Genomic DNA, 14,158 nt, shown 5'->3' on the forward strand with positions numbered 1-14,158 from the left:
CAGCGGATAACCTACATGTGTGTTTTTAATGGGACATATGGCTTGTTTTGGGAAAACAATGGAGCTCGGTTGAGTTTTATGGGATTTTTCAACAAGCCTCATCCTGTGAATGGCATCGATTTGTGCGGTCAGGAGACGCTTATGTTGCAAAATATATTTCAAGGCTGCATGCCAGTCTGACAGTGCGTGTCTTTGAAACTATACCACATTAGACATGAGTGTTTTCTTTCATCAACCATACAAGATAAATGGGGGTCAAACACAAAAGTAATCTTTTAGTCTCGTGAGAGTTTCTCTCAGGCGAAGACCGGGAATTGTTTCCACTTCACATCACTTCTTTGTGTAAAATTTGTAACTGAGAGGATTTTCACTTATACTGAAAATCCCTGAAATTCCCTGTGATCGTTTGTGGGAATAAAAGTAGTCTTCAGCCTTACGAAGCACAAAGACCCACTTTGCTTGTCTTTTCAGACAATAAAACGGCTCTTTAACACTTCATTACGTGCAGCATAAATCTCTCAAACCTTACATGTAAGCAGATGATTGCATGTGGAAATGAACATTCGATCTGTCTTTTTTCCAGCCCGATGCCTGCAGGACAGAGTTTGATGCCGTATCTATGATCCGAGGAGAGCTGTTCTTCTTTAAGTCGGGCTACGTTTGGAGGATCAGGGACGGGCATCTGGAAAGCGGTTACCCGGCACTGGCGTCCCGTCACTGGCGGGGGATTCCCAACAACATCGATGCCGCCTTTGAAGACAAGTCAGGGAATATTTGGTTCTTTCAAGGTGAGCAGTAAAGACATTTGAGCTGCTCTTAAGTGGTTTATGGTTTTATGTAAGCGCAGTTCAGGGGAGCGATAATTGTACAGAAACACAGAAGTAAAGCATTCTGCCCATGTATGGGCATGTTTAAATAGATGTAAAAATGTTAATTAACATGGGTCTGTGATGTTGCTGCAGTCGAGTGTACCAAACCACCATAGACTCCCAGAAACACTGTAAAAGCTGTTTTTATAATTATACGTAATTATACGTATAGCTACGTATAGCTAAATAAAATAACTGTTGCTCTTATCTTGACAAACGTCAGCTGCTTGATCAGCGTCTGCTTTATGGACGGGCCAGTCAAAAAGTCTTCTGACATCCTTTTTTTAAAAACATTTAATGTCTACTAAAGTTAACTTAACCTATCTGTGGAAGAAACAACAGGTCTGAAGTCACCATCAAGATGCGTTTAAGAAATCTCAAATGAGGTTGAAATAAGGCCAGGCAGTACTCTCGTGTAATACCACACTGGACCACAAGATGGCGAAGCGTCTTAGTCAACTTGACACATGGCTCAGCATACAGCGTTCAGAATTCACGTCATACTTAACCGATTCATTTTTGTAGCTAGAAAATACATTATACCAAAAAAATGAACGTACATTAATTACAAGTCATCTTATTATATAAAAATAATATTAATTGGAGCCCACCGTCTGTGCAGGTGCAAACTACTGGGTGTTTGATGCTGAGAGGCGGATCAGGGGGCCGGAGTCCATCAGGAATTTGGGCCTGTATGAGTCTGGGATCCAGGCAGCACTGCGCTGGGGCCAGGACCCCAACTACAACATCTACTTCTTCAAGTCAGGCAGCTACTGGAGGTTCAGCCCCCAGGACAACCGAGTCGAGTCTGCCCCGCGCAGCATGCAGGACTGGATCGGCATCCCCAGCGTCGTGGACGCCGCTTTCCGAGACATCTACGGTACGTGCGCGTGTCTCTGAAATAAAATGACATTTGGAGCGCTACGTGTGATTGTTGAATTAAGACGCAGGAACGTTACCATGCTATAAATATGATAATAAACAGTTTAAAATACTTTACAAGCTTGGTAAGTTTTAAAAATAACTCAGCAGTGGTTTTAACAGCTTTTCAGCTTTGCAACAAACAATGATTTTCAGCATTAAGATAATCTGATTCAGAATCACGCCGCAGTCGGGTTTCATGTTTTACACGAGCGCTATCAGTTTATAACGATTCCTTTTGATTTCAAGCAAATCAAACTAAAAACACAAATGCATGGAGAGAGTAAGAGAGGCTGTAAGTGTAACTGTACACACAACACAACACGGATAATTTTATCTTCAACATGTCATTTATGAATGACCCAGTTATCATAAAAGCTGCTGCATGTGTTCCTGTGGATGTTTTGCTCTGCACGCTGCTTGTTTTCCTTGTTCTGCTGCTTCAGGTTTTCACTTGCTTATCTGACATCTGGCCAAGAGCGAGCAGCTGTTGGGCCAACGCGGGTACATTCGCAGTGGCGCTGATAAAAAATGTTTTGTTTGTGCTCTCTGTGTTTCAGGCTACGCTCACTTCATCCGAGGACGGCAGTACTGGAAATTTGACCCTGTTAACATGAACTCTTTGGAGGGCTACCCTCGCTACGTCGGCGTGGATTTCTTCGGCTGCAGAAACGGGCGATTCTGAATCTGAGGATCTTTTTGTTTTTTTGCAATGGAGTAGTCTCTTTTTTTGTCTGTTTGGTTTTTTTGGAGCAAAGACATTTTTATCTTTGGAGAAAGATTCAAAGGAGACGAAAGCGTCTCCTTTGAATCTGTTTATCTTTCATTTATTGATACACAGATCAAGTACACCTTCTTCTCAGGAAAACCAAGTTGTATTCCCTCAGACTTGGCACTTCCTGTGCAGCTATACTCATATTTATTTTGCACATTTTTGTCACAGTAAGGCTGAGTTCTGGGCCCTTGTCTAACGATGTGTGCTGTGAACTGCACACTTCTCACCTCCTTTCTCTGAGCCGAAAAGTGAGATTTTGGTCCGCAGACTGTCCTCCTTAGTCTGTGTTTTCCATTCCAGCAGTTGTGTGTTTTCATCATGGACGGACTTCTGCTAACCCTATGAGGGTCTGAAGAGCGACATCAAACTTTGTACATGAGCTGCTGTAGGTGGCGATCAGAGTTTTGTTTGAACGATGAAACCCAGGAGCCACTCAGCAGGAATGTCAGCGAGCAACAATTTCAGCTATGCTTCCCTTTCTTACAGACATGATTGCACATGTAGTTGATTTTCCTGCCAACCTGAGTCCCATTAACCATAATTCAAAATCACCAAATCTATAAAAAGATGGACAGCCCACCAGATAGTCCCATTCTGAAGCCTCGAGCTGAGCATTTCTCAAAAGAACGCAATGTTACACAATCTCACAAGCGTGAACATTGATCGTCCTTTATGACTGCAGGGAAAGGTATCATTTATACCCCGTGTTGTATTCTGTATGGCTTTAATTTGGCAAACGAGGCCATGAACTCATTAGGTTAAAATTATATTTGATGTAGCTTTATGTGCATCTCTTATATACAGCCTACGATCAAAACACACCCAGATGTGAGAGACATTTGGCAGTTATGGCAAATGTAGTGTGGGCCAGATGTGTCTCAGATAGGACACAGATTTGGTTTGGGCAACATCTGGCCAGATTCACCATCACTGCTGGACCAAAGAACATTTGTGCCAAACATTCATTGCTGTTAGATACCAAAAATATAGTGCAGATAGCATTACCATTCATGCATTATTCAGTGAGTCCTTTCAGAACTGATGTTTTCAGACACCTGAGTCATGATGATTTATGCCACGTTTCCTTTGCACTTTATCTAATTTAAATTTTTATCCGTACGAAAACCAGAAACTTCCAAGATTGTAGCATTCGAAGTTTCTAATGTTTCAAGCTCCTATTTCAATTCTTTTCCTTACACCAATAGAAAGTTTTGATAAAATTAGATACACAAAAGTGAATGAAACAAAAAGCCAAAGAATGAAGAATCAGAAATTAACACTGTAACCACTCGAGTTGCTTTGACAGATAGAATCCACATACCGATACACCTCCTACAGCTTTTTTCATGTCAGCCTTGCTAGAGGTGAAGCTAGCCACAACCAAAGGTAGCCATGATGTGACAGTTAGTTGGTCACTTTCAGCCAGTAATAGTTGCCATAAATAACGTGTATGTTCTTCTTTAAAGTTTGCTCAGAGGTCTTAAGCTAACTCAGGTGTGAGTCACTGAATAAATATAAGAAACCCAGCCTCTCCTCTGGGTCAGAACATGTAACACCAGCAACGTTTCATCAGTGTCCGCTCCCCTGCTGTTTGAGACGAGGAGGTTTTGCCTTTACTTTTTATATTTGAACAAGAGTTTTTCAGATACTTTTCTTCCTGGCATTAGTAAATATTTTATGTTTTATACAGTGCAGGGTCTTTAAAAAGGCAGAAGAAAAGCGAATGCCATTGCTGTACATCACGTTTTGATGTCACTCTTCCAGCATGATGGTGTAAAGTTCTCACTTTCTCAGCGTGCAGGCACCTGTTGCAGGAAAAGCTTCAGGGCGCCATCTAGAGTGCAACACTGTCAACCACCTCAGAGACCGTGGTCACTCTTTGTGCCATCTTTGAAGTCATTGCGTCACCATCTGTCACATGGTGCTCTTTTCTGTTTCATTAGTAAGAGGTTTGGGAATAGCAGCGGCTGTGGAGATCAACCTGGTAAATAAAACATTTTTAAAAAAAATAGGATTTAAAACTAAATTTGAGCTGAAAATTTTGTTGCAGCAATAAGAAAGTTACATTTGGTTTCGTCTGCACCAGAGTCATTTTCAAATACTATGTTGGTACAGTCTGAAATATTAAATAAACAAAAGTGTTCGAGGATCAGCCTGAGGTCAAAATTTACAATATTTAACATAAAACTGTAAAGAAAATTCTTTCCATCAATGCCGGAAAGTAAAAGCAATTTAAGGACATGAAAAACTCTGGTTGCGACTCCTCTGTAGGTCAGCGCCCCCCAGGTTGAGAACCATTGCGCCATCATTTCCTTTGCTGCCTCCTGATGCAGCGCTTGAAGGCTCAGTGCAGGACACTGGCGAGTTTTAACAGCTCTCATTGTTGTTTGAATCATTTCTGCAACCCGTGAACTCTGCTTTCAAACATATTTATACACAAACAGCTTAGGAAAATGTTCCTGTATATACATGTCTTTAATATTGTTTTTAATCTTTTGTAGCCTTTACCCTGTTCATTGAAATGTATGACCTGCGTATTGTTTTCTGTTTTTTCTAAGTTACTGAAATAAATTCATAACCTTTTTATCCGTCTGGCTCTGGGGAGATTCAAGCTCAGAAACTGATTCAGACACTTTAAAACAGAAACTCACATTCTATAAGATATATTTCTGTAAAAGTAATTACAGTTTTAACCCTAACTCAGCCTGACATTTTTGTGCTTATGCAAGCCTTAAAAACTCCTCACAAGGATTTTAAATAATATTGCTGGAGTTTGTTTGAAGCAGCCTTCTCTGCAAGTCAGGGATCTTACATCACTCCAGTGAAACTCCATCTGGGAAAGACCGACCAAAAGTACAACAAACATTAGAAATTATGCTGGCAGGGTAGGGAAGCCAAACTCTAATACTGTGTGTTTGCCAGGAATAAAGCATGATGTGGATTGCAGACCTCTGTGTCCAGTGCAAGTTTGTTGCACAACACAGAATGGCATTAAATTGTTCACTTGAGCTTTCCCTGATGGTCATGTATGCTTTTATATAAAGTTATTTAAAGTTAAAGACCAGAGCTCGACATTTCCAGGTAAAGTTATGGATTATGTAACACTTATTTAAGAATAAAAATAGATAAAAAGTTTTTATCTACAATATTAAAATATACTGTAGATAAAAACAGAAATATTACTGAATCGTATTATAATATTGCAGACCTGTTTAAACTCTTTAACTTTAGTTTTGTAATTGTAAAACTGGAAAATGTGCTTTGTAGAAGTCTTTAGAGAGATATTAGTGTCATTATAAAAAAAAACTGCCCGTCACACTTTCGGTTTAGATAACAGTCCCACATTATTCTCTTGTTAATATTACAATAATATTACAGGAATTCGTATAGCTGTTAACATAAACTTTAACTAACAAAATAAATATTAGATAAAAATCTTAATAACATCACGACTCAAAGCAATTGTGTAAAAAATTTTAAAATGCATTTTTGGTCTTCAAAGCGAAGACTTTGCGCTAACGGTTTGCTGTGTTGTTGGGGTGGATGGTGTTAATTGATGAGTGGATGCGATTGTCAGGTGGTGGGAGGGGGCGTGGCCTGTGCTGTTCACTCGGGGAGTAAATCATGGCTGACAGTGAAGCAGGAGCAGCAGCAGCAGCAGCAGGGATGGCTCACAGTTTCACTCAGGAGTATTTTCAGATCCCTGTGGTGACCCGAGCGTACACGACCGCCTGTGTCCTCACCACTGCTGCTGTGGTAAGAAACAAATCCTTCAACTTACAATCTGCCGATCAGAGGGGAAAACCTGTTTTGTCCTCAAACTGTGCAAATTAGAGATGTTGCCTTTTGTTATTCTTGGACTCTTACAACATTTTAACTGTGAGATTGTGAGTCTTAGTCAGGAGATCTAAGCACTTGCTGCACTTTAAGTAAAAGTTATGGAAACACTTGAGTGGTAAAGTTAGGCACCTTTTAGCACACAAGTGTTGAATCTAGTTGTAGCCTCCTCATGTAGAAAGTGTCAGTGAGATCGTGGTTATATCTGAAGTACTTTATTATTTAATATGATATGAAGTGACAGCAAGTCACGTGTAATAGAAAGTACCTGTAGTATCAGTTGATGTGTTACCACTGAACTTGGTAAATAATTTCAAAATGAAAGCAATGAAACTGTCATTTGAAAAGAGGTTCCACGCAGGCGTTTGGTGTGTCCTCTAGACAGAGGAAAGGGGAAAATATTCAAAGGAAAAAGTTAGTTACAGTGAGGTGTGTGTGACACTGGATACTAAGGAAGGACAGAAGGACTTGTACTGATTGGCCAGGCAGAGAGATCGAGCTGGAAAGGATGTGCAGCAGGTTAGGATGTGAGTGAAGAAAGGAGTGTGATGAGAAGATGGAGGGGGCACTCTGGGGAGCTGATGAATGAAATAAGTAGAGGATTAGTAAGGAGTGAGTGAGAGGATCTTCTGTCTAGAGCAGGGGTGTCAAACTCAAAAACACAGTGGGCCAAAATTCAAAACTGGAACAAAGTCGCGGGCTAACATTAATATTTATTGGAAAAAAAAATCTTCCTCCAGATATAAGAATGAATCTTTTCTTATGGACTCAAAAAAGTTTTGCTGGAAAACTGAATATGGAACAAGCAAAGCTTAATACTAAACAATATATATATTAGCTGTATAATAAGATAAGATAAGATAAGATAACCTTTATTAGTCCCACACGTGGGAAATTTGTTAAAAAAAAAAAAAATATTTATTTATTTTTTTTTTTTTTTTTAAATAAACTGAGAAAAACGACCAGGACTAGCACAAAACGGTAATACCAGTAGGCCAGCTCTAATAGTAATTTGGTATGGCTTCGCGGGCCAAATGTAATTAGGCTGCGGGCCAAATTTGGCCCGCGGACCAGAGTTTGACACCTATGGTAGAGGATACACCAAACACCTGCGTGGCACTTCTTTTCAAATGACAGTTTTATTGCTTTCATTTGGTCCAGATGACATACCTGTGCAGGTAAAGAGAGGGTGTCTAGGGTAAAAGGAAGTGGACTTTTTGACCAGAAATGTAGAAGACGTTTACTGTTACTGATTTTCAAGAACAAAGGTGGTCTGCAGAGCTGTAGTAACTATGAGGGATAAAGCTGATGAGCCACACCGTGAAGATATAGGAAGGAGAGAGAAGCTAGGCTAAGGAGAGCGGTGACAATCAGCGAGTAGTAGTATGGCTACAGGCTAACAAAGAACATTACAGATGTAATGTTTGTGTCAAGAGTTTTTTATGGAGCAGTGTTGAGAAGATAAGATAAGACTTTATTGATCCCACGATGGGGAAATTTTTTGCGTTACCTCAGCTCAGGTACAGATATCAGAAGGAAATACAAATAAGTCCAATCAATGAAAAAATAAGTAAGACAATACACTAGGTCATCAGAAGCAAGACAGAATACATGTGTGTGGATGAGAGGAAGACAGGTGTAACAGTGAAGCTGCAAGGAGAAGATCTAGTGAAGGTAGATGAGTTTAAATACCTGGGGTCAACGGATGGTGCACAAAAGAGGTTAAGAAGAGAGTGGAGACAGGGTGGAGTGGGTGAAAACAAGTGTGAGGGGTGATTTGTGAAAGAAGGATAGCAGCAAGAGTGAAAGGGAAGGTTTACAAGATGATAGTGAGACCTGATTTGATACGATAAATGGTTTGGAGACAGTGGCACTGACCAAAAGACAGGTGGCAAAGCTGGACATGTGCAGAGCAGGAAGAGTGGATATATACTCAAAGAAGATGAAGATGGAGCTGCCAGGAAAACGGGGGCACTACAGTAATGAATGATCCATGGGTTTCGTGAAGTGGGACATGTGAGGGCAAGCGTGACAGAAGCAGATGCTACGGCTAGGATAGGATGGAGGAAGATGATTGGTTGGGGCAACCCCTAAAAGGAGCAGCTGAAAGACCAGGTATAGAACAATTATCAAAAGGTAAAAGAAGAGCAGCAAACATCTAAAAAGCTTTCAACACACCTGCTGGTAAAATGCTGCCCCCTGGTGGTGGTGAAGGTTTTATTTAAATTCTGCAGAGGGTAATGACAACAAGGACTTTTTAAGTGAACTTCCAGTTAGTTATAGCGAATAATCATACAAGCTACCCAGAATTAATTAATTTTAGGCTGTATTTTACTTTTTAGCAACTTGAGTTCATCAGCCCATTTCAGCTCTACTTTAACCCAGAGCTCATCATCAGGAGATACCAGGTACCATTTACCAACTATTTAACTGAAACTTTGAGTTAATTATGTGTTATATCATCACTGTTACACTCCTCTTCCCTCTCTTTCTCAGATATGGCGCCTGATAACCAGCTTCCTGTTCTTCGGCTCTCTCGGATTTAGTTTCGTGTTCAACATCATCTTTCTGTATCTTTTTCTGTATCTTAATATGAAAGTTTACCGAATTGAAGCTCACATTATGGTGAAATCTGCAGCAGAGCTGAGCAGACCTTAACTGAAAGTAAGCTATCGATACTGTCGGATGCTGGAGGAAGGCTGTTTTCGGGGCAGGACGGCGGACTTTGTTTTCATGTTCCTGTTTGGAGGGATCGTGATCACTGTATCCTTTAACGTGTTTAGGCGAAGGATGAGTGATGGGTAAACAACCACAGCTATGGGATGGCATAAGATGAAGAAAATCTGGAATAAGATCCTTTGACTTTAACACAAGCTCTCTTCTCTGTCACTGAAAGTCCCACTGTATGTCGACTTGTGTAATTTGCCTGGATTGGCGGCATCCAAACTAGTTGTGAAATCCTGTTCCCAGATTTTCCACAGATAATTTAAGACTTATTTCCACTTTGATCAGAAATGTCAGTCAGAGACTTCCGCAGACGTCTGCAGGCTCCAAGTGTGTAAAGTCAGTCGCTGTACAGAGTGCACCTCTTTTTGATGATGCGCAGCAGTTTGCTCAGATTCCAGGTTAATGATGCTGTTGTGAGTGGGTTTACCACAGACGTGTCTCTGGGTGGTTGTTAAACAGTTATTGTGCAGGTTTATGCAGTCATGCTGTGTTTCATGGGGAGTTTGAACTGCAGGATTAATTCTGCTATAAACATGTAACATGGTTGGCTGGAATGACGGGAATGTCATAGTTTGGCTTTTATTGTGGAGGGTTTAGCATTCATTAAACAATAACATTGTCTCTACCTGCAGAGATGAGATGGAAAAACTTGTTTCTTCTTTTTGTTTAGCTTAATCAGCTACTGTGGGGTTATATTCCAGTTCTGTCTGACTAACAGATGTATAAAACCCTGTTTCTTCAAATAAATAGCTTTCTCTCTTAAACTAAAGCTCCAACTGTTCAGGTTAGTTTGTCCTCTTAAACTTTGACTCTTGATGAATAGGTGAATGTTTTTATTTAACCTGAAGTCCCGCAGCTGTTCGGTCTGTTTGCCAACATCTTCTTCCTGGGTCAGGCCTTTATCATCATGCTGGTGTATGTGTGGAGTAGAAGACATCCGCTCATACGTATGAACTTCTTCGGCCTCCTGAACTTTCAGGCCCCGTTTCTTCCCTGGGTGCTCATGGGATTTTCATTGCTGCTCGGGAACTCCATCGTGGTCGACCTGCTTGGTATGAGACGACTCGAATTCTGCTCATTCATTTAACACCAGTTAACATGAATGGTTGGCAAAAGGCGCTTTTTAGGAAAAGACCGGCTGACTCAACCGACTAACTAATTCTTCCCCTTATCCGATCCAATAGTTTATTTGAAATTCGGGTGTCTGACTTTATTCTCTCCTCAGGTATCAGTGTCGGTCACATGTACTATTTCCTTGAAGATGTGTTTCCAAACCAGCCGGGAGGAAGGAAGCTGCTGATGACTCCAGAACTTCTGTAAGAACCAGTGTTTATTCAGCTGAAGTCCAACATGTGGAAACTCTTTTCTTAGAGAGATGACCAGTCGAGGCACAGTCTGAAAACTCGGTCTCAATACTGGTTATACCACCTATACACCTTTTATATTTTGCTAGGAAAATGGGAAACTGGTGCAGCAATTTATTGAAACGTGCAAATATACATGGAAATACAGCATATAAGCCAAAAGTGTTTGTACAATTATAACAAGCTTGAAAGGCAGTATTTGGAATGACCACATTTATTCTATGACAGTCTGAACTCTGTGGGGCAGCTCTCTCTTAATTTCTTTCAGTAGTCTTCAGGAATAGTTTCCCAGGCTTGTTGAAGGACATCCAAATCTCTCCCTTCTGTTGTTCTCTGTCAAAATGATCCCACACTGCTTCAGTGTTGAGGTTCGGTGTCTCGGGAGGCCAAACCAAGACTGACAGTGCTCCATTATGTGTTTGTTTTTTTTGTTTTTTATGTCCAGGGATGCTTATACTGCACTGGCTGTGTGTTTGGGTTCATTGCCATACTGAAAAATGAGGCTGCCAATCACATGCATTTTCAGATGGTATTGCATGGTGGATCAACATCCTACTTCTGAATTCATAATTCCATAACTATTGACGAAATTCCCAACACCACTGGCTGAAATGCAGCCCAAGCCCTGACAGAGCCTCCACCATGTTTTACAGATGGATGTACACACACACACACACACACACACACACACACACACACACACACACAGTTCTTGTGTAGTTCGGCATACCTCAGACTTTCCTTCCTGTTTCCCATTCTTAAGAATTGCTTTTCCGATGAGGCTTCAGTGAACAGTAAATGATCAACTGAAGGATCAGATCTCTCACGTCCCGTGTCAGGTCTTTGCTGTATTTTTTCCAATTCCTTAAATACATGACTTTTAGGTACTGTTCACTTGTTCAGTGTTCTCAGATTTTCTTTTTTTATGGACATACTGCACACCATGCTGAGATGTGTTTTCAGCTCTTTGGGAATCATCTTGTTAGTGAACTCTGTTTTATGCCTCCAAAACTGCAACATTTTCAGTCAAAGAGATGTGAACAAATTATGTGTTTTTGTAACAGACTGCTAGTAACAAAATGCCTAAAGATAACATTTACAATTGGTTCTTTGCTAAGTTGTGGGTTATATGTACACACAACATTGGTGCCTTAAGTTTTGTGCTTTTTTTATGCTTAAACAATTCAGCACGTCATTGTTAAGTAACTTAGCAAACCAAAGAGAAACCTTAAAATGGTCAGGTACAAGGACTAGACAACAGCACTTTAAGATAAGGCACAATAAAAAAAGTCTGACTCCTTGGAATCCAAATATGAAGAAATGTGAGGTGACTCAAGAGTTTTGCACGGTACGGTATGAGGTGAAAATGAACACAAGCGTCGTTTTGTTTTCTCCTAACAGACGGGCCATGTTTGATCGGCCAGAGGACCCAGACTACCGTCCCCTCCTGGAGGAGCAGCAGCAGGGTGGAGCCCTGCAGCCGAATGGGGAGCAACACAACTGAGAGCCCAGAGAGCTGTGAAAAGTCAGACACAGACCGCCACAGGACTGTAAAGCTGTATAGACTGAATATTTAGCTTTGTTCAGCGTATTGTAACCACAGAGATTTCATTTGCCTTAACAAGAAAAAAGGACCAGAAATGGAAGAACAAGCTGAAAACTTTTCACTATGGATGGACATGGAGGGTCCACAGTTTGCTACACCAACAGCTTTACTCTGTACATGTGCAGGTTTTATACTTCACAGCAAACTGGTTGAGTGAGATGATGTGGATGACGAGCTCAGTCAGAGGGACGCTGTAATAAGGTCAACAGTAAGGAGACATTGGTTAAATGCCACAATTGTTTGGGATTTTTCTTACACTGATGGCAAACATACCGCGTTGTCATCAGTTAATATTTCACCTCAGTCTGCTCCACACATGATGCAGGAAAAGGAGAAATGAGCACAAATATAAAACAAGAGCACCCAGAGTGCAACTCCCCCCGAAGGGCGAGGGATATACTGAAACATTGTTTCATGAAGTTTTTATTCCAACATGCTGATGTCAGCCTGTTTTTCTTACAGTATCATGGCATCAGCCTGTTGTAGCATCGTTGTGACGTTGCAAGCGTCATGTTGAAAAAATAAAAAGCCTGTTGCACAGCTCTCTCCGTGCCCTTTCATATGATATGATATATGATGTATTACTCGATATGGTTTCTCCTCAGCTCGCATTGTTATTGGTATCTACCATCACACAAAATTTGAAAATTATATGATGAACACATGGAACCGATTACATAAATAAAATAAAAAAAGCAGGAAAAACTCTGTTACAATACTGCAAATAAATTAGGAGAATGGCAATAATTCTTTTTAAAGTTTGTTTTTGTTATTTTACCAATAAATACCAATTCAGTGAATTTCTGATCTTGGTTTTCTTCTTTTTATAGTTGGGAAAGCTGATTTTTAGTCCAGGGTACGCCGCAAACACGTTTAATGACAACATCTCTTACCGATGTCCAGTCTTTATTGGAAAAAAGGCTCCAAAACAAAACTTGCATTGGTGCCTACATGAAAGTTTAATGTTCTAAACATTACTTGAGCTGATTTCTAGGAGGAGAAAATGGATGGTCGAGAATTGTTAAATAATCTTTTGAGCTAAACAAAAATGAAAACACTGTTGATCAAGAGAAAAACTATCTAGATCAGGGGTGTCGCACGCATTTAGGCCACATACAGCCTCATTCCTTTTTAAGGCCAGGTAAAACAAATGCATACGAGGAAAAGCTGTAAAACTTTAAATAAAGCCAGAAGTTAAAAATCTATGCACTCTTTCATATTTTCCAAAGCCGCTCAGTGGGCCGGACTGGCGTCTTTGACAGTTAGATTCTGTTCCCCAGTCCTTATGTTTGACACCCCTTTAGCAGGCTGGTTCTGGCCCCTGTCAAATCTGTAATTTGAACTGTGGAGCATCTTGATTTTGACCTCCTGCTTTCGTTTTATTAAGCAGATGTGTAATCTCAGGTGAGGACGAAGTGAAAGGAGCAGGACTGACCCGTAACTCTGCTCTCTGCTTTTCTGCTGCTGCCTGACTGAACTGCCGACGGCCTGAAAGCCGCCTGCACACGCTGCACTTTCACCCACCGCCTTTGTGACTCAAACACTGGGAACAAAATGGAAACTGCTTAGCACAACAACACAGCAACCAGCCTCAGTGGGACCCCGACAACAAAACAAGCACTTCATCATCTTGTGCAACAGTGCTGCTCGTAAGTATCAAGTCTGGGGTCAGACTGTTTTTTGGTTTGAATTTTGTGTTTACAGTAGGGTTTTTTTTTTAAGCTTTCCACATGAAAGGACATTTGGGGAATAATTCAGAAATCTCCAAATTAATTTTTTAAATTGAATTTTATGGGTTTTTTTTGGATAGAAACTCCAAACATTAAGTGTTACATAGATAATCTTCTATGTTATGCAGCCGTCCTGGCTGGACAAGACCACGACCATCTAGGAGGCCTCCAGGAGAGGCCTTAAAACCATGACTGGAAAACATTTAAGCTACAGTCAATTTGAACTGATTGATAGGGAATTTTTTAGGAATTCTTTTTTTGGGGGGGGAGACTGGCACCATTTGGCTCCTTTTACCCTGAAATTCTCCAACAGAGAGCATGCAGAACCC

General features: G+C 40.7%; 2 protein-coding genes across 2 annotated transcripts in view; both read left to right on the forward strand.

Moving 5' to 3' along the window:
- The window catches only part of LOC146563108 (stromelysin-3-like), a 35,042-nt gene extending 29,894 nt beyond the window's left edge, over positions 1-5,148 (forward strand). Inside the window, exons 6-8 of the mRNA XM_085295490.1 lie at positions 584-788; positions 1,492-1,749; positions 2,351-5,148. Coding sequence (XP_085151616.1) covers positions 584-788; positions 1,492-1,749; positions 2,351-2,475 — 588 coding nt within the window. The 3' untranslated portion in view covers positions 2,476-5,148. The remainder of the gene's footprint in view (positions 1-583; positions 789-1,491; positions 1,750-2,350) is intronic.
- Positions 5,149-6,191: 1,043 nt separating this feature from the next.
- LOC146563114 (derlin-2-like) lies at positions 6,192-12,890 on the forward strand. Its single transcript, XM_085295491.1, has 7 exons — positions 6,192-6,321; positions 8,745-8,810; positions 8,899-8,972; positions 9,072-9,165; positions 9,986-10,181; positions 10,355-10,445; positions 11,895-12,890. The coding sequence occupies exons 1-7, from the start codon at positions 6,232-6,234 to the stop codon at positions 11,995-11,997; spliced, it is 714 nt and encodes a 237-aa protein (XP_085151617.1). The 5' UTR covers positions 6,192-6,231; the 3' UTR covers positions 11,998-12,890.
- The last annotated feature ends 1,268 nt before the right edge of the window (positions 12,891-14,158 follow it).

This window comes from Mchenga conophoros, linkage group LG12 (genome assembly GCF_057382185.1).
Source record: "Mchenga conophoros isolate Kocher_MC1m ecotype Shallow Benthic linkage group LG12, M_conophoros_male_GT1.1, whole genome shotgun sequence".
NCBI classification, from domain to species: Eukaryota; Metazoa; Chordata; class Actinopteri; order Cichliformes; family Cichlidae; genus Mchenga; species Mchenga conophoros.

What these genes read in the sequence shown, in the direction of transcription:
- LOC146563114 (XM_085295491.1), top strand. Translation starts at nt 6,232, where the DNA reads ATGGCTCACAGTTTCACTCAGGAGTATTTTCAGATCCCTGTGGTGACC. An exon ending in GTGTTCAACATCATCTTTCT is followed by an intron (nt 8,973 to 9,071) that starts GTATCTTTTTCT and finishes ACTGAAAGTAAG; the next exon opens with CTATCGATACTGTCGGATGC. An exon ending in CTGATGACTCCAGAACTTCT is followed by an intron (nt 10,446 to 11,894) that starts GTAAGAACCAGT and finishes TTCTCCTAACAG; the next exon opens with ACGGGCCATGTTTGATCGGC.